This window comes from Molossus molossus, unplaced genomic scaffold, assembly GCF_014108415.1.
Source record: "Molossus molossus isolate mMolMol1 unplaced genomic scaffold, mMolMol1.p scaffold_m16_p_14, whole genome shotgun sequence".
In the NCBI taxonomy this organism is placed as follows: Eukaryota; Metazoa; Chordata; class Mammalia; order Chiroptera; family Molossidae; genus Molossus; species Molossus molossus.
Genome location: NW_023425349.1, coordinates 30,594,066 through 30,620,363, shown reverse-complemented (window position 1 = coordinate 30,620,363; position 26,298 = coordinate 30,594,066). Strand labels below are relative to the sequence as shown.

The following is a 26,298-nucleotide window of genomic DNA, read 5'->3' as shown; positions in this document are numbered from 1 at the left end:
TTATAATCTAATACCAGGCCCTCCTTTATCAGGAGGTTGAATGAATCACCCACATGAACATCTCTGTATCTTTTATAAAGATGTTACTGGCAACATCCAAAGGCCCCGAGTGAACAACCCAGAGTTAATTAATTGTTGGCTTAGTTTAAGGCGTATCTTACATCTGTGACTCTTTACAACTTTTTAAAGCCCTTTCACTTGAATCTATTTCTCTTCCCCTCCCTCCCTCCTTCACCTACCGACCTCTCTCTCTCCCCTCTTTCTTCTCCTCTCTCTCTCTCTCTCTGTCTCTCTCTCTCTCTCTCTCTCTCTGTCTCTCTCTCTCTCCACTTCCCTCCAGTGATGTCCACCTAACTTCATGGAGAACCAGGGCCGGCGTAATTCCCAGGTTACAGACGATGAAACCAAGGTGTGTAGAGAGTTAAATGACTAGTTCAAGGCCATCCACTACTGAGTATCAGAAATGGGCTACCCAAGTTAAGGGCAGAGTTCTTTCCAGTGACCCACCCGGTCCTCTCAGCTAAACGCCGTGTCCCTCAAGCCCGAAGGGAAATGTGTTCTCATCACGTGGGAACAGTAGGGAGACTCTCCCGCCTTCCAATCCAGTACTCGACTGGAGCCATCGTCCTCACAGATGCCTGATAATGTCTTCTCCCTCTGCTCCATTTAGAGGCTCAGTTGCGATTTTATCTGAAATGGTTATACTTCACATTGTGTTTAGCACCACTCATGCATAAAGCATTTGTTACACGTGCCACGTGCCGGGGGCCATGCTAGGTGCTCGGACACCGGCCTCCGTCCACTCACCACTCTTACCGAGCACCTGCCGTGCACCTCGTGGGCCTGCTGCAGCCACCTGAGGTGGGGACGCCAGCTGGCAGTGACAACACAGAGCGTCAGGGCCTCACCGGGACAACAGCCGAGCCCTGAGACCCAAGACTGCTTCACCACCGAGCTCTCAGTGTACCTCAGATTCTTCTGGAAACGAACAGGGCTTAGAAACAACCACTTAACTTAGAATACCCATTTAATCAAACTCAGACACAAATCACACACTTCTTCGTCGGCCTCAAACACAGTCCCACTTAAATAAGACCCAGTTTTTATGTGACCATGGAGCATTGTACATTTTCATATACAGTATAATAAAAGAACAGCAAAATGTAGTGGGTGCCTACTCAGTGTGCTCCATACGTCACATACATGTTCTTTCTCAACCTTCAAATGACCCTCTGAGACAGTAACATGCCCATTCACAGAGGAGGACACCGTGCGGGTGGGGAGCAGCGCCAGCACCCACACCGTCGTCTGATTCCAATGTGATTCTCTGTCCACAGCGCCCGGCTGCCTCCCCGACGTCCGCTCATCCTCGGTCACCCCTCTGCACTGTCCATCCAGGCATTCCGCAAATACCTGCTGAGCACCTACTGTGTGTCAGAAACCGTGCTGGCACCCCGGTGAGCTTGGACAGACCCATTCTCGCACTCGGCGCGTTCACAGTCCCCTGGGGACAGGGGAACACCAACGCTGACCAAACGATCCACCCGTGTAAAACTGTCATGATAGCACCAGAAGGGAAGGGTTCGTGGTTCTTAGAGAAAACATAATGGGATTTTCCTAATCAGGGAGGTTAAAGCATTCCAGGCAGTGGGTGCAGCTTGTGCAAAAGGCCCTGTGGGGGACAGAGGGACACTCACCCAAGAAACTAAAGGGACCATGTCAGTGTCTGAGCCCAGAGGGAGAGGGGAGAGTACTGAAGCTGGGAAGTGGGCAAGGCAGACTCTGCGGGGCCAAGGCCATCAGAAACAGTTCCTTTCCCATTCCCAGAACAACAGCGAGTCCCTGTGGGGTCTTAGGCAGGGAAGCCACCTACCCAGAGCTCTGGGTCATGTTCCTCACTGTCCTCTGCACCTGGGGGCAGCCCCTGCAGCCTGCACCATCGCGCTTCACACCTGCATGGTGCCGAGCAGCCACCCCGTGTGCCTTTGAGAGCACAGCTGTTCCGGGCCCATCTCTGCAAGCCTCCCACCTGCCCCAGGCCTGACACCGAGGAGGTGCTTAGCAAGGACGAGCTCCGTGCATAAAGGAAGCATGGCTGCTGCCCTTGAGATGATCCCAGTCCCACAGGAGAGACACACAGAGACATAAACACGAACACTGAGAAAACACTGCAGGAGGTGACGAGTTCTGCAGGTACAAGGGGAGCAGACAGCGGCTGTGGGAGCCAGGTGTGCACACAGACATGCCTAAAGTCACCAGAGAGCACAGTGCTGCCCGTGTGTGACCGAGTGGGCGGACAGGGAAATGGGTGAAGATGGAGCTGAAGTGGAGGGGGAGGCAACCACAAATAAAAAAATAAAAAGCCTCAGCTACTGACAAAAACTTGCCACTTGCTTTCATGGGAGCAAGAGAACTGTGTGAAGATGCTGTTCACTTAGTGCCTGATCTGTAGAGATCGAAGTCTGATCACCTAGTGTAAAATTCCAGCTCACTACTTGGTTGTGTTAAATAAGTCACGTACCCTCTCTAAGCCCACTGTAAAGTGCAGACAGTAACCGTACCTGCCCCATCAGACTGTTGTGAGGGTCAAATGAGTGATGATGTAAAGCACTTGACCTAAGGACAGACACACGCTAAGCATGGGCCAAGAGTGACCTGCTGTTACTGTTGTTATATTCTATTTTCCTTCTCCTATACATTTGCAACTGAAAGTTTCCCTTCCCTTTTCCTTTGTTGATGACAAGATTAGACATTCTCCAAGGGCTTCCCAATATTTCTAGAACTCCCGGAGTCGAGCAAGGAGCTTGGAAGGGTCCGCTGGGCCCCAGAGGATGCTTTGGGGGTGATGGGAGAGCCAACTGTCCTTCCATCAGTGAAGACTCTGAGAGGGGCTGGGCGGCAGCACCAGCATACTCTGGTCACGGGTCCTGGAGTGCGCGCCCAGGTCCCATCTGCCAGAATCCCTGGAAGAATTCTGGGCATTCTCAGAAAAGCTTCAATGAATGGGTAGTCCTAGAAACAAAGCGATTTAGATCGATTTAGATAATATAGTGAATATTACAAGAATGGCTGCTGCTTTCCAAATCAGCTCCCTCTGAACAAAGTCAAGAGGATCATGAGCAGAGTATAAAAATATCATTTTCTCTCTTCTACCTCCTGACCCTGCGTCCTGAGAGCAGCAATAATGTATCATTCCACAAAGTCCTTCCCTGGCTAGATTGTATCAGAACGGTGACTGATGATGTCCTTGCCAAATGGCAGGAGAAGGGGTCTGCTCCAGCCAGCAGCTGTGGAATGTGGGCACTGATGAAGACAGATGAATCCATTTACTCAGTACGTTGGATCTACCACTAATTTTCTAGATGACAATGACACTTTATCCTTCCAGCAATGTGGACGGTTCAAAAAATAAAAAACTGGAAAAGTAGGACGTTGGCAAAAGAATGCCCCAATCCTTGACTCAAGCAAGAATTCTCAGACCCTAAAACTCCAGCTCATAACCAATTTACTCTGACTTTGTACACAATTCTAATAAACGTGGTCGGTTATCTCTCAGATTTGGGGTCCAAACTCAAACCAGATCAGGAAGATGGTCACCTCCAGACTGAGCTTCCCCAGTTCTTAAGTCAATCCTGACCATGGAGGGATAAAGAGCAGAAGCTTCCAGCCCAGGGAGTGGAATAAATCTTCTTGTTCCCAGGATCCCATGGCCCCTCTTGATTCACTATACCCAGACCTGTCACTAGATTGCCTGGCTCACCAAGGCTGATGACTTGGCTTTATTCCTATAATTTCTACTAGGACCAGAGCCCAGACCAGCCCTCTGCTGGCTCTCATGCTCCCTAGAGGTGGAAGTGGGGTAACAGAACCTGATTCTTATGTCCACCGACTGCTGGTTAGAGTCTTTTCCAATAAACCGATCTCCTAAAGCCATAATAGTTCTCAGATGCTGAAAAGTATTTCTTTCTCCGGTTTTCACATGTCTTGGAGGATGCCGCGTATGTTTGTCAGGAGAGGAGACTCACATCAGCTTCACACATAGTCTTCTATTGGAACGTCACACACGCACCCTTTCCCCTTGCACTCCATAACTACAGGCCCCCCCAAAGCACCAAAGAAGAAATAAAAATCAAGCAGGAAGCTCACCCTACATGGCCTGGCATACAGAGTACTTCCTCAATTTGTTAAAACTATGCCCATTAACTACACCCATAAATCCTCTTAGAATCTAAGAGCTAAGTTCCAGGCTTTTAGATCTACTTGTTTGTGCAATAAATATCTATTGAATTCCTGTGCCTGGTCCTGAGATAGTGCCCGGGGGGGGGGGGGGCGCAAGGGAGCCAGACATACCCAGTGCCTGCCCTCTCAGTTCTTACAGCAGAGCAGAGATTCCCAATTAGTGCTGCGATTCACAGAGAAGCAAAGAATTCCCTCTGGTCTCAGCAACTAACCTAGCACCAGAACCCAGGTCGCCAACCCCCTATGGGGCTCACACTCCCACAGTTTCAGCCTGGCACACCTGCTTGTTCCTGGAAAGGTACACAGAGGCAGGCATCTTACCAGCCTCACTGCACATGGTTACATAAGCAGAGAGAATAAGAATAAAATAAATGAGCAGATGAATGCAGATGCTCATTGGGCAAACTGTGCCATTTAATTTTCTCACCTTCCTAGAACCAAGATAAATAACCAGAAAAGTAAGCGCTAAGAAGTCACTTACATTTCATTCCTAACAACACGGGGAATGACCAAGCAGTTACCTCCAGAAGGGAGATGCACTCCCAGCATCCTCTGCTGCTCCTTCCATGGCTGGATCACACTACGTAGTATGGTTTCTGTCTTGGCCACTTATTTAGATAGTGAGCTCAAGGGTGGGATCTGTGTATCACCCACCCCAAAACCTAGAACACAGCCTGGCAGAAAGTTCTTTTGATCAGTGTGTGAAGCATTAGGTGTTGGAGCAGCAGCTTGTAGTCTCTGTGGCAGCCATCCAGATGGGCCACTCAGGTCTTCTTGGAAGAGAGAACCTACAGGAGGAGTGCCGTCAGCTAGCAGCCGTCAGCTGCAGCTTCAAGATCTGTTACAGCATTTAATTAAGCTAAGGACGCAATCTCCGCTGCAGCCAGTGATGGAACTGGGCAAGGATGCTAGAGCCTGACTCTTCAGGTACAATACGGGAACCCATCAATGCGCAATCTTTGCTCCAGTGCACCCCGCTGGGCTGTCCACAACTTTCAGAGAGCTCTTCCCACCCAACTCTCCTTCCTCCCCTTCTTCTTTCACAGGTATCAGAACAGCGTTGTGGGCTGAGGGTTTCCCTGCCTCCTCTTTCACAGGAATTACCCCCAAGAACTCTTGCACTTCTAAATCCATCTTGGCATCTACTCCCTGAAGGACCAGAATGACAAGTGTTGGTGAATATGCTCTTCTACGTATCCCAGCCTCCTCTGAAGTTACGTTGACCAGTGACTATTTCTGGTCAATGAAGTATGTGTAGAAATAATGTGTTGCTGTCAAGAAGGAATGGTTATAAACCCTGTGTGTCTTCGCCATGGATTCCTCCAGAGGACACCCCCAGCTTCTTCAAGCCACAGGTGGGAGAGTCACAACACAGAACAGCCTGGATTCGGTGTTCCCACTCAGAGGAGAGCCACGGGGGGGGCCTCTGACACACACTGACTTTGGGTGAGCGATATATAAGTTTTACGGTGTGAAGCAGCAGAGATTTCAGGATTTGTTTGTTCATGCAGCATAGCCTAGCCCACCCTAACAAGAGACACATATCCTGTATATGATTTGGTTAGCACCTCTATTTGCACTGCTATCTTACACTTCCAGCTTGTTCATTTCCCTGCTGAAATCGTACATGTCTGTGCCCACAGTAGGGTAGGCCGAATACATGAAGAAGAACCCCTTTAACAATAAAGTTAGAACACCAGAACTCTTAGCCCAATGTCAAGTGCTAAACAGGCCCTACTGTGTTAGTCCCACCCACCATCCACACAGGTGCAGGACAGATCAGACCTCATACTAGGGAAATTCGGGGGTTGGTGCTGACACAAATATGCAGAAGGCACCTACTGTTTGGCAGGTTACATAAGGTTAACCCTGATATATGAGGTCACCTAAGTCCTGTGGTGCTGGGAGTGGGGAGGGTGAAGACTCTGGGGGAAGAGATCTAAAAAATCACTCATTTTATTGGATGCTAATTCAGAAAGCAGATTTCAATTTATTCGCTTACAGTTCAGTTTAGGAAACATTTACTGATGCCCTCTGCATGAAAGATACTGGGGAGTCAGACAAGCAGTTAGTAGACTAGATCCATTTTATAAATGAAGAAAGGGAGGCAAAGCGCTTGCCCAAGGTCACCCAGCAGGTAAGTGGTATCCCACAAGGATACAAGGAGCTCATGCAACAGGCACTAGGAGCTCAGGGAGCTGAGGTTCTGGAGTGGGAGCTGGCCCTTCTGTGCCTGGGACATTTCTCCTCACTCCCCTAGAGCGCACTGATGGCAGGGACTGCCAGGCACCCCCACCCCCAGGGCTCCCTCTCCATTGCCCCTCTTGCCCTGTGAGGGCTCAGCCTTCCCAATCTCCTCCACAGCCCCTCACTGCCTCTCCACCTCTGCTTAAGCCTCAGCGTCTCTCCCTTCCACTACTATAATAGCTTCTGGGCTTCTTGGTCTCCAGGCTCATCTGTCTACTATCCAGTGTCTACATTTCTACCAGCCTTGATTATGTCACATTCATGTTCAAAACCCTCCCATGGATCCTCACAGCTCCAGAATAAAGTCCAACCTTCTTCACATTGGCATTCAAGGCCCCCCGCACCTACCAGGAGGCTACCTTTCCGTCCACAGATCCTGCACTTAGGTAAAAACAAAAAAACGTCACTGCTCCCCAAACACACCTCACACTTTGTTGCCTCTATCCTGTGATCTTGGGGGCCCTTCCTGAGATCCAATCTCCAATTCCCTGGGCCCCCACCTCTCTGTGCCAACATGACATTCACCTTCCCAGCCTCTTTACTGCTCATCCAGGAGGCTCTTGACTTAGACACGATCGTCCTTTCTCTTCATGCCTCTGGCATCTGTTGTTTCATTCCTGAATTCAGCCTTTCCCAAGTGCCTGCCTTTGGGGATATCTGTGATCAGACCCACCTGGTGTCCACACCCCTCGAACAGATCAGATGTCCTTTGAGGAATCACCACTTCTCCACTCAGCATTCACATAGTTGAATGGAGCTGACCTCACTCCCTTGCCCTCTGTTACCAACTGAAGAGGGTCTACCCGCTGGACACACAGTAGAGCCAAAACACTGAGTTCTGCAGTGGAGAAATTAAGGCAGTATATTGGCAGGGCACCAAGCCAGGAGAACTGTAAGTTCGTGCTCAAAATCTGAACTCGCTGATCGTTCTTATTCAAAGAATTCTAAAGGCGACGACGGAAGGTTAGGGGTTAAGGGGTCATGGGCAACGCTGATTGGTCTACGCTTCAGTGCTCCTTCCTTAGTCTGATTGATTCAGTTCCTAATGTCATCTTGTCTGGTGCCTTTGTCACTGTGGCTGGGTGATCTAACAGGCTTGAAGAATCAAGATTCTGTAAGATATTTCATGATTGTGCATCATGTTATCTTTATTTATTTATTTATTTATGTTCCCCTTTTTTCCCCATTGACCCCCTCCTTCCCACTCCCACCGCCCTAGTGACGTTATCTTTCAAACAAAAGGCAGAAGCTAAACGTTTTGTGACTATTATTATTGTTTAAGCCAGCAATTTTCAACTTTTTCATCTCATAGCACACATAAATTAATTACAATAATTCGGCGGCACACCAAAAAATATATTTTTGCCGATCTGGTAAAAAAAAAAAAAAATTGGTATAGTTTTGATTCATTCCCACTGAACGGCTATTGTTGTGTTGGCTGTTTTCATTTTTTTATTTGACAATCTAAGGGGAAAGAGGCCAGTGACTCTGACTAAATAGTCAGGTACTGCATATTTTAAAATTTTTTGTGGCACCCCAGTGTGCCGTGGCACCCCAGGGGAAAATCGCTGGCTTAAGCTATCATTGTTTTGTGCTTAATTAGTTATATTTTTCTATTATCTCAAGCAAAGGTACTTTAAAACATTTTTTCTAGACTGTGCTTTACAGGCGGGCCTCTGGGACAGGACTACCATACTTAAATCTTTGACTATTAGTGACTAACATGTTTTCTTAATCTTTGACTATAAGCTATTGACAACCAAAGTAATTGAAACATTTAGTGAAAGCCTAGACCTACATCTCTAGACTGTGTGATCTAATACCAAAACATGATTACTGTCAACTTCTGGTTTTACCTGCATGGAAGGCTGGCGGATGTCCCAGGCCTATCAGTGTCATGTGATTGGTTCGGGGATGGGCATCTGACCCAATTCAAGCCAATGAGAGCTGATCTTGGGAATTTTGCTGAAACAGTTGGGCAAAAAACACTTTTTACTGGAGTTTCTAAACTGGGACTGTGTCAACTTGCAGCTGCTAGGGGCCATCTGCCACCACATGGGACAGCCTGCCCCAGAGGGAAGCCAAACACAGGAAATCAGAGCTAAGAGACACGCAGAGAGATTTTTAAGATATCATTTGACTCCCTGGATTCAGACATGCCTGAACTCAGCCTACTCCAGGATTTTTCAGTCATCTGAACCAATTAAAGTCGGCTTTCTGTCACTTGCAACAAGAGTCCTAAGCAATATACTTACTAAGGGCCAGGTACAATGATGGCCAGTGGGGTTATAAGATGTGAGCCTGATCCTAAAAGAGGTTATTTTCTCTCTTTTCTGACAATAGCTCTATTGAGCTATAATTTACATACAATAACATCCATTCTTTTAAAGTACACGATTCTATGGTTTTTAATATACTCACAGAATTGTGCAACCATCACCATGATCACTATCTTGCATTGAAAATGACAAGCAGGTGCTTGCTCTATTCTACCCTACATACCAGCTCCTCTCTTGAGCCCAGGGCTAGGTTTTACTCCTTTTTGCAGCACCAGCAACTGCAGTAGGTACTCAGTTAATGCCTGCTGGGCTGTACTCAGACCTCCTTGAAAAGCTTAGCCTCCATCCAACATTTGTTTGGGTCCTTTCTAAAGCACAATGAATGAGAGAACAGATAGTTGGCAAAGCCACTCAAAGAAAGGATGTGATCACCAATCACTAGATTTTCTCTGGATTTTCTAAGCTGGATCCCTGTATCAGGGGAGACTTCCAGAGAGGTGCACACCTGGAATGTGCTCCTGAACTTTTCCTAAATTTATTACAGAATAATTTAAAATAGTAACAAGTGGAAAAACATAAATCCAACAAGAAGGGAATGATTTAATTCTTGTGTACCCACAGGATAGAACAGTATACCACCACTAAAAATCATTTTTTAAAAGAGGATTTGAGGACATGAAGAAAGACACATGATATAATGTTAACTGAATAAAACAAAATATAAAAGGCACAAGTACATAAAATAGCAAATACCAGCAACTGGAAGGGGATAATGCTAATTACTAGATTTAGTTACTTTTGTATAGGTGAATTATGGGAAATTATTATTTGTCTTCATCCTTCTTTATCATTATCCATTTTCTAAAATGAGCATTAATCAAATCAGAAAGGCCAATATTTTTTAAAAACTCATTTCTTGGTTATTTATTTTATTAATGTGGCTACCAAAGAATGAGAAACAACCACATGAAGAACATTTCTAAATCTCCTGCAAAAGTTTCAGAAAAAAGACATTGTCCCTCAGAGTCTTCTAATCAAACATGTAAAAAATGTAATCTACCATGTTTACCTTTTTACCTTGACTGCCAGGAAGCTCAAAGTTAAAATGTAATACTAAAAAATGCAATAAGCATCCTAGCCAAGGTTTCTTGGTACAGCAATTTCCATGCTTCTAACGGGTTTCTGATGCTTCCTTTTACCTGTATTTTCAGTTGTCTTGCTTATGTTTTTATATATTCAAATCTTCCTTGAGATACATAAAGAAGTATTTGCTAAAGTGATTTGAGGTACACCAGAGAAAAGAGGTCATGACTAGCAGATGCTCTGTTGAGATGTTTCATTTTCACAAACACACGTCACTGAGTGGGGCTTTAAAAGTTCTATCTCTATTCTAATTACAGTAGAGGGTCAACCATGGATAAATGCATGTAGGATGCTCCTTTACTGAGACAAGCTGCCCCAGTGATCAGATTAACCCATTCCTTGCTAAATCTCCATCTCTTTGAAGGCTATGTGGATAAAGGTCCATACTGGCTGCTCACAGTCTCTGGCCATTGACTGATAGCAAATGTCAGCAAAGCCAGCCAAAATCAGTTCACCACATCCATCTTGTATTCAAGTCTACGGACAACAAGTGACACAGCCAGCAAGTGATTAGGGACTACACACAATCCACAAAGACAGCCCATCTGAATAAAACAGGCCCCGGACACTCTAACTGTAGATTTTGCTGCAATTACCCAGACTGATCCTTCCTTTACTTTGGCTCAGAGAGAAAGTACCTCTACTCTAAAGATGGGTCACTTAAAAAAAAAAAAATAGGTATTATATCACCTGGGCATTCTATTCTCCCAAACATGACATCTCATGGCAGGAGATAACATATTATTTGACTATAAGCGAGAATTCTTTTTTTTCCCTGGTGATGACCTCACTGACTCTGTGAGATTTCAAAAGCAAGAAAAACAAATAAGCAGTCTTAATATTTTAGTTGTGACCATTTTATCACACCTAAAGTCTTAGCGTCTTACTTGTGAATCCACGCCAGAAGAAAATGGGAGAAAGGAAGCAGGAAACATTTATTTAGTGCTGACAGCAGGCCAGACAGAGCACTGGCCACTGAGCCTTCCAGCTCAAGTCATTTTCCACTCTGGGCTGTTATCTCCCGGAAGCGTCACACTTCACCATCCTGCAGAGTACATATAATACTCTCATTTTTTCATATGTGAAAATCTAGGTTTAGAGAGAGTAAATACCTTGTTCAAGGTCACCCAGGGGGAAGATAACCTGTTTCTGACTAGAACCCAGGTCCAACCCACCCCAAAGCCTATGCTCTGTGCCCCTTCACATAGTTAGAGATGCATCCTGTTCGCATGAGGCCGGTGCTACCCTCTGTCCTCCTTCCCAATGCTTCCTACCTATTCCCAGGATCCGAAGAGCATTCTGACTACCTCATCCTCTTGACTCTGGGCCCTCTCACTCAGAGAGTCATCAAGACACACTTGAAAAATAAAATTAAAAGCTTCAACCCACGCCCTGAAACCAAGCACCCATCCCTTTACTGCCACAAACAAGCTCATATGAAATCTCTTCCAGGGAAGCTTTCTGAAGGGATAAATTGATGATGGAAACATTATGCAGCTGACAATATTTGATGATGATGCAAGAAGGACTGCCCCATCTACAAATGTTTTTGTCTCCAAAGAACTGGTTCTCCTGTGTCCCTTCCAAAAGAATATGTGCAGAAGCAACAGTGCAGAGAAGACATGCCTCTATGTAAGTGCATCGTGCTCTCCATTTACGTGTGTAGGACAAGAACCCCCAGAGAACTTGAAGTGTTCGGACCAATATGAGGGCGACAGGAATGTCATTCAAGAAATGATTCCACACCCGGGTTAGCTCTGCACAGCCCCGAGTTTGCATCCTCCTGGGGCAGAAGAAGCCTCTAGGCTTGCAGCAGCCTTCGCACACCTCCACCGTCACCCGTTCCTTCACCTTTTATTTACAGCGCAGAGCAGGCTGGTTCATCCGTGAGGGGGGTGAGGAGGGAGGCATAAGATGCAATCCAGATTTCTGCTCTTTCTCCAGGGACCAAAATAGGGCCAGAGAAGGAAGCAGAGCCCAGGCTGCACGATCAGCGCAGCAGCGCGACCCTCCTCTGCGGAAGGGTCTGCGCCTGGGCTCTAGCAGAAGCGCCGGGAGAGCCCCGGGCAGCCGGGGTCAAGCTCCGCGCCTCGGCCAGGGTGGCGCGGTGGAAGAGGCGCCAACCGAGCTTACTGCACAGGAAATCACTGCCCCCTTCAGGCCGCATCTCAGATTCTGCGGCGGGAGAGTAGGGGCTTCCTTAGACCGAAAAACTCGCAAACCCGACCTCGCGCGGCCGGCGATCCTTCCTCCAAGCCCGCTCTGCGCACTTGCTCAGACCCTGAGCTGCAGTGAAGGTCCGCACCGGGGCTTCAGCCGGAACCCAAGCCGAGGGTGTGAGGAGGGGGCTTGAGACGAGAAGCTCTAGGCTCTTTGGCACCCCTCGGAGAAGGAGGCCGGGAGGGCAAGACCGCTGCTGTGCTCCAAGTCCGTGCTTTAAGTCTAAGCCCAGAGAAATTGCGCCTGCTGCCGCCGGGTCAACAGCCGCGCAGCTGGACATCCCCCGCGCATCCGGGGCAAGACCTGCTCAGGGCACTCTCTGCACAACTAACCCGAGGGGCGGTCTCCTCATAAAACTGCGCCGGCCACATCCAGGCGGCAGCGCTGCAGAGCGGCGGCCCCACACCTGCCCGCGCGGTGCGGACCCTAGCAGCTGGCGCTCACCATGCGCCCAGTCCTGCTGCGCGCGCTGGCCCCTCGGGTCCCGGAGCCCTCCGGACCTCAGAGCGCGGCTCCGCTCTCCTAGGGGCCCGCGAGCAGGCCCGTGGCTCCCTAGCCCCAGGTGGCCCAGTTTGCAGTCAATGCATCAGTTCCTCCCACCTGGCACTCCACATCCCCACTAGCGGGACCTGGGCAGGGACAACCAATTCAGGCCTTTTGGAGGTCCAGCTCCCACCTTCTCCACTCCTCTCTGGTTAAAGGAGACCCTAGCCTTCTACCCTACACCTCACACACATACATACACACATACAATCCCAGAGGAATGAGATGCTGCTCAGCAAATCTTGGTAACAGCTGTGCCAGCCAAGCCCGGTGGGATCCCGGGGGTGAGCGATGCTCTCGGCAGGCACGGACAGGTCAATCAGGGCTCTGCCCAAGAACCAAAGCTTGCTTCTGACCAACACTCTCCCCGCCACCATTGCCCACTACAACCCCGACGGCGCGTGCCAGCCGGACACTCACCTCGGTGTCGTAGAGCCGCAGGTCGAGGAAGTAGGGGCGCAGGAGTGACTCGTTTCGGATCTGCTCGATGGCCAGTTCCACTGCGGGAAGTACGCCGCGCCCGATGCTGCCCTTGGCCACCTCCTTGGTGAGCGGCATGAGGCCCATGATGGAGAGCGGCGGGCTGCTGGGCGGCGGCCGGGGGGCGCCCCGCGCCCAGCCCCAGGCCCCGGGCGCCAGCGGTAGCATCAGTGGCAGCAGCAGTAGCAGCAGCAGGCGCGCGGGCGGTGGCGGTGGCGGCGGCGGCGGCGGCCCGGGCTGTCCGAAGCTCCGCGGGGAAGCCATGCCGCGCCGCGGGCTGCGGGCGCCGGCTCACTCGGCCCGCATGGCCTGGCCCGGCCCGCCGCCCCGCGCCAAGCTCTCCCCGCGGCGCCCGCGCAATGGCGCCGGCCCCCGCTCCGGCTCGGGCTCCGGCTCGGCTCAGAACGGCCGCGGCGGCAGCGGCGGCGCCCGTGACGGATCAATCACGCTGGGAAGGGGTGGGAGCGAGCGGAGTGCGGGAGGCGGGGAGCGAGCGAGCGAACGCGGAGAGGGGGGCCGGCGTCTCAGCGCGCGCCTCTCTCCCGCACGGCCACCCGAACCCGGCCGCCTCCGCCCGCCCCCGTGCGCGCTCTGAGCCGCTCTCCCGCCGGGAGCCGCTCGGCGGCAGCTCCTGGAGCCCGGCCGGGGGAGGGCGGGCGGCAGGAAACGCGGGAGGCGAAGGCGAGGCTGCTCAGCGGCGGCTCGGGCCGCCTCGGGGGACGGGGACGGGCCGTGCGCGCCGGGGGAGAGGGAGGCGCCGGCGCTGCGGCGGCCGCGGGGAGGGGCGCCCTCCCAGCACACGCACACACGCGCCCCCGACCCTCCGCCGCGCGGGTTGCCGCTGCCCGCCCGGGACCCGAGCGCCCGGGGACAGAGATGGGGAACGAGGACTAGCTGTCGCCGCTTTCCCGAGCGCTTCCTGCAGCACCTGCACGGTGGTTTGGGACTGCTTCTCGGAGGTCTGGCTGGGAAGGTCTGGGCGGCGAGTGCGCCACGGAGGCGTCTTAGAGGCACCTGCAGCTATGGTCTCCTGTTCTGCACGAGTGCCCGAGGTGGGGGGCTGGGGCTGACCCAGCCCCAAGGGGCAGCCGAAGATGCAGCCGGCTCTGGGACACTCCTTGGTGCTCGGGTGTCCCGCCGGCCTTTAGGGCCTTGGGTGAGGGGCCTCCTCTTCCCTAGCAGAGAAGCCGCCCTTTGCCAAACCCAGACAAGACTGGAGTCCTCACCTTACGTGTGCTACCGCCCCCTCCAGGCATTTGACCTCCCCGCGTCCCCACTCCCGAAGGGCTCCGCCCTAAAATTCTCCCCGGGTGGGAGCACTGTCCTCAGGCCCGAGCGGGTCGGGGTCGGCGCTCCGCAAGACTTAGCCCTCTCTCTCCCAGGGCACACTGGCAGAACGGACTAACCTTAAGCAACGCAGTCTTGTGATCTGACCTAGGGCCTTGATCCCTGTGTGTCTCTTTATACTTGAAGAATAGAAATCGTGTTCATTAAAATATAAAATCCCAAGGAGTGATGCATCAGGGGGGACACAGTAGGTCATCAAGTCAGAAAACATCCTTGATCCTGAACCGAACATTATGGGTGAAACTGACGACCTTGTAACAAGGTTGGGTGTTTAACCTTCACAGAACACTTACTATATGCCTTACAATGCAATCCTCACAACAGCCCTCTGAGTTAAATACTGTTTATCATCCTCACTTTACAGGTGAATGCACTGAGGTTTCAGTTTGTCAAAGTATGCAGGGCTACCCAGGGAGGACTGGAACCCAGAGCCAACAGGAGCTCTCTACATAGTGCAGTAGGAAAGAGCACGGGAAACAGCTTTCCCAGCAGGCAGGAGGGACGCTGCCCTGACTTTGTATTGCTCTGGACCTCATTTCCCTCAGGCATGTGCTGAAGGAGGTGGACCAAACTCTGTCCACAAACGTCCTCTTCTGGAATGAGGCAGGCGGGAACAGCCCTGAATTACAGGCTAGGAAGCATGAAGGAGAAGGGAGGCTGAGCCCAACTCCTGGAGAGTACCTTGGACAGCTCAGGGGAATCCTGGCCAACTTCTCCCCGCCTTAATTCCTCTTTCTAGGCTTCTGCTAACACCATGTCCCTGGCTAAGTAGAGCGTTTTCTTCTCCCCAAGCTGGAAGTCTTGCCTGGCAGAGCTCACCTGAGCATCTCCACCAAAAAAATGGGCCACAGGACAATGTAATTCCCAGATGCTCACTCAGCTGGTGTCTCACTTGACATCACAGATAGCCTCTAGTCATAGCTTCTGGCATCTGCCATTCCTCAACCTCTCAGCTCAGGTTTCTGAGTGAGCATTTTCACTCCCCCCCCCCCCCCTTAATCATCTGTGTTTCCCTTGTAAGCTGTGCCAATAAGGAGTATCCACAGACACCTACATCTGGGAATAAGTTGAAAGCTGGGATAACTGCTTGACATTTACTAAGCGGTTGAAGGCCCTGGCTGGCACCCTGCCTTTCATGCCCTCTGTCTCCACGTATGCGGTGTACTGGCCCTGAGACACATGGCCTGGGACCAGCCCTGATCTGAGGAGGACCAGACTCATTTCCATCAGCCCGGCTCAGGCCGAGCTCTGATCTCATGCCCCATTTCTGATGTTGGGGCATCCCTCTGGTTCCGGATCCTACCCTGGACTGTGTTCCAGTTTGAGTAACTGGATCCTTGGCGTGCTTCCTGGTTCTGAGTTCCTGCCTTGGTCACTGGCCTCAAGTCCACGTTCCTCTAGAACTAGAGTCCAGCCTTTTGCTTTATGATAATCACTCGTTCCTGCAACCAATGTTTTGCAGTGTCTGCTATGTGCTGGGCAGTGTCCTAGGAGCTGAGGATACAGGGATAAATAAGCCCAACTAAAACCCTGTTCTCCTAAAACTCAAATTCTAGTGGAAGAGAGACAATAAACAGAACTAAGAAGATTATTTTAGTATGTCAGTTTATGAAAAGTGTTATGAACAACAATAAAGCAGGAAAGAGGATTGAGACGGACAGGGTAGAGCCACAGTTTGAAGGACACACTGAGGTGACTTTTCAGCAAAGGCCAAAAGGAGGTAAGCAAAACATGCAAATGATATTCCAGATAGAGGGACAGCAAGGGTAGGGGCTCTGAGACAGCAGTGTGCCTGGCATGTTCAAGGAATAGTCAGGAAGCAGTTGGCTGGAGTGGAGTGAGCAAGGGGAATACAAGAGCACCCGGGGTCAGAGGCAGAAGGGACCAGATAGGACCTAGGCATTGTCAGGACTGAGGCTTGCACTTGATGAAGTGGAAACTACTGGAGGGTGACATGAATAGAGCAGTGACATGATCTGAAATATTTTAACAGGATCACTCTGGCTGCCAAGTGAGGAATCATTGGTATGGGGGGAGGGTACAAGCAGGGAAACCGATTAGGGGGTTATTATAAGCTAGGTATGATGGCAAGAATTAGGTGCAGGCAGAGGAGGTGGTGAGAAATGGCTAGGTTAATCATTGTTCTTCATAGTAGTAGGAATAAAATGCATTGGCAGATGCCAAGTCTCAGGGCTGTGGTAAACAGTGATCTTTATGAGCTCATCTACCTTGTGAGAGATGTAGTAGGGACTTTAGAAAGCAACATGGTCAGGGGTGCACCCCCAGAAAATGATATAACTGCAGGTCTGTATGGCTTCAATTCTTATCTTCTAAAACCCTGACTCATTAGCAATCCTTTCTCATGTCCTCTCCCTACACGCGAGGACCAGAAGCCGGTCTCCAACCCACAGTTCAGAGGTTGGGGCTGAGAAATTATGCTTTTACTCTTTCTGGGGATTTTGGGTCACCATGGTCCACCGACTGCCTCTCAGAAGGTCAGCCCATCCCTTTGAGCAGGATCCCAGCAGTGAGAGGCTGAACAGGCCTTCCCCTGCTGTCTGTCATTCCATACTGGGCTGGACACCCCTTGCCACCCCAGCGCCCGCTGCTCAGATCAGCCCGTCCAAAGCTGCCTCCTCTCGGGACTGGGATCCGTTTCCAACATCTTGGTCCTCGTCTGTCACCCATGGCTGCCTATCCTCTAACCCCTAGTTATAAAAAAAATCACAAGCTATCTTTGCAAACATTCCCCATGTATTTCTTATTCATGTTTACGTTGAAATATTTCTTTCAACTAAGTAGTTTCCCTGGATTTTTAAAAGTACGTTGTTTGTGTTCATTTCTTTTTTTTTGTAATTGATATGTTAAGAATGATGGCTCCAAAAAAGATCAGTTGAATGAATCTAAGTTGCTTTCCCTTTTCACAAGACATGTTTTTTAAACCGTAAAATTGAGTTTCAGGCATCCAATGTGGTCTGGTGACACAGTTCGAGTAATAATAATAGCTACCATTTATTAAACACCTACCTCCTCTGCGCCACACACTTTGGTATGCATCACCTTACTCTTCATGACTACCTGTAAAATAGGTGTTAGAATCCCAGTTTTGCAAATTATGAGACTGAAGTCCAGATGGATTAAATGATGTGCCTAATGACACTCAGCTTACGAGACTGAGGTCCAGATGGATGAAATGATGTGCCTAATGACACTCGGCAGAGACAATGACAGGGCCCAAACTCAGTCTGTCTGACCCCACACTCCTGAATATGCCTCTCCTTGAAGGTGCCCTTATGTGACTAGGGAGGAAACAGTTTAAAGAAATAAAGAATGTCGCCAAGGGTCAATACCAGAGAGAGGTCACGACCTGGCCAGGGCTCCCCACCAACTTAGAGATGAAGCTGGCTTTCCTTCTGGTTATCAGGCCAGTGTCTGGCTTGGAGAGAGTCTGTGACTAAACCCTTCAGGAGCCAAGCCTGGGGTGGACCAGCGGAGCCTGGGGCCTTCTCTTCCACCCCTGCTCCTCAGGCAGTTTGAGAACAGGGGAAGATGGTTCCACGTCGGCTGGACAGTCCTAAGTGTACCTGGGCAGGAAATTTAGCTCATAACTGAGTGGTCTCCAGAAGGATACAGACTGGCAAAGGGACCCAAAGCCCCTCTCATGTAGAGGTTTCAGATCCTTTACAAAGGAGATCGTGGATGAATAAGAGTCACAGTTTAGGAATAGAGCCCTAGACAGGGAGGTGTCCTGTCAAGTCTCTGGTCCAAAACCTCACCAAAACTGAGGGGCAGTGGTGAGTTTGGGAGTGAGGCAAAGCTGGGTTCAAATACTGGCTTACCAATTATTAGTGCTGCAACTTTGGGTGAGTCACTTACCCTCCTGAGCTTGTTTCCTCGTTTGTAAAGTGGACATAAATGATTCCTCTTTCACAATAACAAGGTTATGGTGAGGATTAATTAATAACAGCAGCTAATATGTATAGAGGACTCATGTGCTAGGCACTGTTCAAGTGCATATAACTAAATCCCTTATTAAATAAGATGATGCATAGAAAGTACTTCGTATAGTACTAGGCACTTATTGGGCATGCAGCTCATAATAATGATAACGATGATGATGATGATAAAAACACCACCAGAAATGACCAGATCAGTGCCTCCTGAGGCCTCTGCTCCATTATGTGACTGATGGGATTTTTGTACATTATTTCTTAGGCTCTACCAAAGTCAGCCTTTCTACAGCATTCACTTTGGATCCCAATCTACTGGGGGAGACCACGGTGCTCCCCGCACCCATGACGGCCCCTCAGCAAAGACAGCTCACAGGCACCTCCTCACTCCCACCCCCAGCCAAGTCTTCTCTTCCTCTGGAGAAGTGTCTCCAGATTCCTCAGCCTTCCCTGGCCACCCGTTTAGAACCTGCCCGTGGCTCTCTTCAAGGGCGATACCCAGAAGTGGCCACAAACCTTCCACATGGGTGAAGAGGCATGTAGAATCACAGGCCACCCCTCTGTGCTCACGCTCTGGGCTGCTGTCCTGCTGTCTTTCCAATCCACAGTCACCTGCATTACTCGGGATGGTTGTGTAAACCCAGAACAAGGTACCAGTGAGTGTAGATATGCAGCTGGACTTGTTTCTGTCTGGGGGAACACCAAGCAGGAGTGACACCCCTGGAGGTCAGGAGAAGGGGAGGTCATTCATGCTGGCATCTTAAGCCTGGGCTGGGGCTACTGTCATCACCACACTCTCTTCATCTCTTATTTTCCCCGTTACTCTACACGCCCCACTATTTCTGTTTGCTGGTCATTGTCCACCAAAATGTCTGGTGTGCCTGTCACGGGCCTGGAGGTGAGGACGTTCTGCAGTCTCATCATCCACCCGCGCTTGCTCCAAACACACCCTGTGACAGCCCCTCCGCTGCTCCGCGACCTTCTTCCAGAGCCACAGCTCGTCCCGGGACCGAGTGCCTGCGTGTCCCAGCAGGTTCTTCCCGCCTGGACCTCTGATGTCAGTTTCTCTCCATGGCCCTCATTTGGGGGGAGGGGTAGAGGGGGTTGATTGTATTGAACTACAATATACACACAGAAAACTGCACGACTCTTACGTGCACAACTCTTTCACAAAGTGAAGACACCCACGTAAACAGCACCAGGACGAAGAACATTAACCAGGGCCCAGGAGCCCCTGTGAGATCCAGCCATTACCATCCCTGGGGCAGCCACCCTCCCGACTGCTGACACTGCAGACTGCCTTCTGCCCTTTCTTGGTCTTAATATAAATGGCATCACTGTCTGTCCTCTTGTGTGTCTGACTTCTTTCACTCCACGTTAGGTTTGTGAGATTTATTCATATTGTTGGGCGTGATTGTAGATCTTGTATTCTCAGAGCCATATGGCTGCCTTAGCCTTTTGCAATCTGACTTCACCACATGAATCTGTGTGCAGCCCCTTGGTTTTCTCCACCCACACCCAACCTGGCTGGTGGCAGTAGTCTAGCGTGATGCCTGCCTCCGAGTCTTCTCTTCTCCAACCTGTTTCATCTACTCTGCCAGACTAACCTTTCAAGAGCTCAGCTCTGATCAAGTCCTTCCCTGCTCAAAGCATTCTATGGCTCCCTGTTATCCATGACAAACTCCCCAAACTAGGACTATAGGCTATTTACAATCTGGCTTCAATGTTCCCAGACTAAGCCACCAGCTCTTCTCTCTCTCCACACCGTCTGTGTTCCAACGACTTGGAAGATGTTAGCTGGTCCATAGACACGCCTACCCTTTCCTGCCTCCATACCTCTGCTTGAGCTATTCCATCAACCCGGAATGTTATTTCCACTCTCTCTCACCGGCAAAATCCTGCAAGACCTGGATCAAATGTCACTTCCATGTGATATCTCCTTTAGTCACACCAGAAAAAAATAATTGTTACCTTCTCTCAGCTCGCGTAGCAAAGCCTGGCTCATGCTGAGAGATACCACTTATCACTTCTTTAAAAGTTAATTACCACGTTTCACCCATTCTAAGACACATTTTTACTCCTCTCTGAAATCTGGATGCACCTTGCCATTGATGGCATCTTATAATTGGCAGTGTTTTTTCTTTCTTTCTTGGTAACACACAACATAATGGTGTCACAGAGTTGATGAAAGACGGTATTTCAATTTTTATCTCAGCACATTCTAGAACAACTCTCTGGACCACACTGCATTGTCTAGTTTGTATTTCTGGGTCCCTTTCCATGTGTGAGACCATAAGCACACGTAAAGTGCGCAGTCTGTGTGTGTTGAGTCAAGAGGTATGCATTATTCATTAGTACCTGGACATCTGCTGCCCGTTTCTACCATGGGGAGGGAAGGTGGTGTCTCAGTGTGGCTCTTCAGGAGGTTCCTCAAAAGGGGAAGAGGATTCCTCTTTCTTCAGCAGGTAGTGAGAGCCAGGTGACAGTGGGGGGCGGGGGTGGAGTCAGCCACAGAAGTCTACTTTCCCTGAGGTTGGCATAGCTTGAAGGGGGAATGTTATATAGGAATAATTTAGTGCTGAACCCATGATTGTAACACCGTCCCTATCAGGTAAATGTGATTTGCTTTTCAAGGATCTGATTTACAGCCTGGCCCTCGGAAGCACACGGTGACAGGAAGAAGTACATCCCAGCCAATCTCGTTCCAAGCCTCCCTCTTTAAATAACAACAGTGTCTTTTCATTTGCTTTTTTTCTCTAATGAAATCAATTATTCCCTCTGCCCTTCAACCCAGCTCTATATTATAGGATGTAACAAAAGACACGAGGAGATTGGCAGCTTGCTTCAGTGATATTTTAGTTACTCTTTGCCAATTTCTTAATATTCCAGCCACTCACATTTCATAGGTGATTTTAGTAAAAGCCAACATGTTCTATTGTGTGTCATGTGCTTGTGAAATTAGGAAACTCAACGTACATTATCAAGTGCTTTGGGATCATCCACTTTATGTGATCAACGATACTGTCTTCCTGCTACTGGACCCTTCACACGCGTGGACCTAGAGCCCCCCGACTTTGGATGGAGCTGTGTCTATGTTTAAAGGATTAGTTTGGACGGAAGTTTGCTCCTGTGTTCAACAGGGGTCCTGAACAAGGTAACAATTTTCCAGGGCTTTCTCTAGTTTTAGGACAGTTTGATAAAGAATTCATTGTAGGTATCAGGTGTTTCTTTCCACCGGACGGTTTTCCTGGGTGTGTCAAGGGCATGGAGACTGCCAGGCATGATCAAGTTCAATTGCATGGCCATCTGGACATTCTTTGGGGAGTTTCTTTGATTGATATCTTTATTTTGTCAGGATCCAGGAAAGCACTTAATTCTTTCATACAATTTTCATGATCTTTGAGCATATTAGATGTCTCCGGGGATTTCCTACATTCCATCGTCTCCTTTAGAGGATGGCGGGTGCAATCACTCCCAATGTGAAAACAACAAATGAAAACTTTCTTGCCGCCAAGAGCAGAGACCTCTGGCCCACAGGACCAGGGGTGAGAGGAAACAGAGGGATGGAAACAGATTTATTTTTTACCTTATATCCTTCTGCTATGTTTGATTTTTTTCCCCGAACATGTATTCCTTTTATTAAAGAAAAAAAATGTTGTTTTTTTTATCACTTTGCTCTATTTTCTTATTGCCTTTGATTCTACTTTTCTCCCTTATATTTTCATTTTGAGAAGTTGAGCCAGAAGATGACTCAGTTCATTAAAAAAGTCCGACGACGACAAAAAGGTTTTTTGTTTTTTTAAACCTGCATTTTGGTTTCTATTGTTTACTATTGCTTTTCCTTTTCAATTTTCTTTTTATCTATGCTCTTTTTTTTTCAATATTAGATTTAATCTTATAATAGAAACCAAATAAAACCCTTATATCCAAAAAATGAACGTGCTTGGGGGAAGTTAGGGACCCTTCAGGAAATCTGAGGGAGCCGCAGACCCCTCTGCAGAGACAGACACGCAGCCTCAGGGCTGCCCCCGGAATATCTACGCAATACGACCTAGTGTGTAAGTGCCCTTTGCATATATTATCTCCTTAGTTATTCTGTGAGGTGTTCTTGTGCCCAATTTACAGAAGAGCAAATGGGGTCTTACAGACGTTGAATGATTTGCCGAACAGCACAGGGAAAGTGACAAACTTGGGGCTATCCTCCCGGACTTAAGGGGCCAGCCTGTCTACTCTGCCACACCCCGGCTTCCAAGCTAAGTGAATTATTGACTTTCTAGCTTCTCATATTGTTTTGCTCCCGTCGTTCAAAGTGGGTGCCAGGTGCCTTATGTTGTTTCTTTACTGTTTCTCTTGGCAACGTCCTCTGTGGATTGCATGTTCTTCCAGACATCGTTTAATGCTGGGTGTGAGTGTCTAAGGGGGTCACTTGACTTATTGTCACTTTGAAGGTTCTCAAGGGACGACCGAGAAAGGAGTCATAGGACCTGGACGCCAATCTTTCTTACAGCCCAGGCACGTGACAGCACAACCTCTAGGGCAGGGAAGGGGTGCACTTGGGGAGACCCTTGGCTTCATTTTCCTCTTTTTAAAACAGGTGAATGTTGATTGTGAGCAATTTCAATTTAAAAAAATCTTATCGAGCATTACCCTGTGCCTGACCCTCTGCTTAGCACTTTATAACTAGAAAGGGCCACAGCTGGGGTTCTAACCTAGGTATGAAAGCCTCCAGGGCCTTCTACCCTACCACCCTCTACCCTGCTGCCCCGTACTGTGGCGCCCTACATGATCCCCCTCCCTAAATGATCAAAGGGACATGGAGATGCCACGCCCTTCCAAATATCTCTTCTCTCTTTCTGTAAAATGTATGTCTTGCCAAAAGTCTACATTTTTAATGTTCATGAAAATGATATTATGATCAATGAAAAATTAATGGTCTGTGTCTATTCTTAGGCATTTATTTGTCTCCCAATCCATGGTGATAATGTGAATTACTGTGGGAGAAATCTCACTCACATAGCCAGGGTGTTACTAGGGCTTGCTTTAATTTTAAAATAACTCTACACACATGTGTTTTGGGGGATTTACTAAGACAGAAAATGACTCCCATCTTTCACTGTGATGATCTGATCCACCTTCACACTGGCCACTTCGGGTTCCCTGACCATCCAAACACCCCACCTTTGTGCCTCTGTGCACATGAAACCCTCTACCTGGAAAGCTTTTCCCTCCACCTCTAAACCACACCCAGTTTTCAGGGCCCAAATGAAAGTCCACTTTCTCCATGAAGGCTTCCCTGATTGTCTCTCCAAGGAGACAACTCCTCCGTCTTCTGGATGCTCTCCCCACGAGTACATCCGCCCTCACAGTCCTGCCATGATGCTCAGGGCTGCCTCTCCCCCAGGCGTGCCTATCCTTCTCCGTCTCCTCTGCAGCCTCCGCCCAGCGCCCGGCACGTAGTAGGTCCTCAGAGACATCTGTTGAAACACAGTGGTGATGTCCAAGACTTGGTTCTTCACCTTCTCTCATGTCTCCTCTTCCCTGCTCTGCTCTCAGATCCTCAGAGTCCAACTCATTCTCTCCCCTCCTGGCCCTCCATGTACTCTGTCCTCAATTTTTCACTGATACCACATGTTTCGGTAGTCTGTTTAGCTGACTTAACAAACCACTCTAAGATTCTGTGGCTCAAAATAGCAGCCAATTGTCCTGCCAGTGTGGCTCATGGTTGAGTGTCAGCCCATGCACCAGGAGGTCACCGGTTCAATTCCAGGTCAGGGTACACGCCCAGGTTGTAGGCCCAGTCCCCAGTGGGGGGCATGCAGGAGGCAGCCAATCGATATTCTCTCCCTAGTCAATGTTTTTAGCTCTCTCCCTCTCACTTCCTCTTTCTTTAAAATCAATAAAAAATAAAAATAAAAAATACCAGCCACTTTGTTCGCTATGACTGCCGTGTGGGCCCAGCTGGGCAGTTCTGCTGGTCTTTCAGGTGATCACACACGTGGCTGCCTTCAGTTGGCAAGTTGGCTGGAACATTTGGGAATCTCGATGTCTCCAGATAGCCTTGGAGTTACTCCCTTTCCATGTGGCCCCTGGGCATGGTCTGTCCTGTGTCCTCTCCAGCACAGTAGCCAGAGGTTTTATGTGGCAGCTCAAGTCTCCAAGAGGCAAAGGCGAAAGCCCCAGGCCTTAAGATTTAGGCCCCAAACTGGTACAGTGTCACATCCATCATGTTTGTTTGGAAAGCAAGTAACAGACCCAGCCCAAGTTCAAGGGAAGAGGACATCAAAATGGATGTCAGGAGACATAGTTCATTGGGCCACCAGTGCCACAAACCACCACACCACATACAGGGCTATTTGATTCTGTGTCTGTCTCCCTCCCACTGTGGGGCTCCTTAAAGACAAGGGCTGTGTCCCCAACACAGTACCTCACACAGCCTGAGGACTTAGTAGAGAGGAAAGAAGAGGACAGTCCCCCAAATAGGGGTCTGGACACCTTGGCTCTGGACCAGTTTTACCACGTTGTGACCTTGGCCCAGTCCATGTTCCTCTGGACCTTTGTCCCTTCATCCCTAGTCCCCATTCCTCCCTCAACCTCCAACACAGCCACCCTTGCAATATACCCGACACGGGTCACGTTATCCATTCTTGTAAAATATCCGTTCCTCTGGCAGTGGGTGTCCATGCCCTCCCTGCTTCTCCATTTCCCAGCGGCACTCCCTGGTGCCCGGGTACAGCCCTCCCGAACCTTCTGCAGGCGAGTCACCCGAAGGTACGCACCCCGGACTGGGGCTGGTGGATCACAGCACTGCGAATTGGCTGACCAGGAAACAGGAACTGCTTGAGGATTTAAAACCGAGGGACTTGGATGAGGGAACTGTTACTCCGGGAATGAAAGGGCTTAGAAGCTCCTTGGTCACAGTGAAGCAGTCAGATATTAGCAACAGAGGAAAATTGCTACCTTCCCTAGTGGGAGAGCCAGAGAGAAGAGCGGTCACCTGGTAAAGCTGAAACCATAACTGACCTGTGCAGCCACAGCTGAGCCCCTGGCGGAGGTGCAGCTGCTGCTTGGAGAGGCCACCTGAGGCTGGGAGGGAGGAAAAGAAATACCCTGGCTCCTGCCTTCCTCACCCCTCCAACTTCCAGTTAGTGCCTCTCAGTGGAGGTCACCGACAAGCTTGGGAAGCAGCCTGCAGGTTCCAGACCCCATGCTACAGAGCAGAGGAGGGGGACAGACGATCTCAGAGCACAGACCTCGTCACTAACCCTGCAGACAGCGCTCCTGTGTTGCCAACACTTAGCATTATCCAACTTTCTAGTTTTTCATTGACGGGTATAAGATTGAATCTTGCTGTTGAAATTTGCATTTCTTTCCATTCCTGATGAGGCTGAGCATTTCTTTATAAACTTGTCAACCATGCAAGTTCCTGCTTGTCTGAAACAGCCTCTTCTTGGTTGGCCAATATTTCTTGCATAATCTAGCAATTAATCCCCTGCTAGATTTAAATATGGTAAATCTTTTCTCCCTATATATTAACATTGTGACCTTCACTTAAAAAGAAATCTTTAACTTTCCCGTAGGTTATTTTTATTATTAGCCTTAGGGCTCTGTGCTTTTTTGTATCTTATTAAAAAGTTAGTCCCCACTTACTAGCTCTGTGACCTCAGGCAGATCCTGTCCCCTTGGTTTCTTGTATTTCAGTTCTACAAGCCTATAGCTGTAAAAAGAGGGGAAGAAACTTGGTCTTTTCTCAAGATTTTCTATGTGCCCGATTTCTTTTTTTTTTTTTTTTTTAATCCTCACCCGAGGACATTTTTCCATCCTTTGTACAGACAGAGTAGGAGGAAGAGAGA

The 26,298-nt window shown here is 49.1% G+C and overlaps 1 protein-coding gene across 1 annotated transcript in view; it reads right to left on the bottom strand.

Annotated features, from left to right (window-relative positions):
• The window catches only part of GABBR2 (gamma-aminobutyric acid type B receptor subunit 2), a 342,974-nt gene extending 329,382 nt beyond the window's left edge, over positions 1–13,592 (bottom strand). Inside the window, exon 1 of the mRNA XM_036261795.1 lies at positions 13,092–13,592. Within this exon, the coding sequence (XP_036117688.1) occupies positions 13,092–13,415 (324 nt within the window). The 5' untranslated portion in view covers positions 13,416–13,592. The remainder of the gene's footprint in view (positions 1–13,091) is intronic.
• Positions 13,593–26,298: the final 12,706 nt, after the last annotated feature.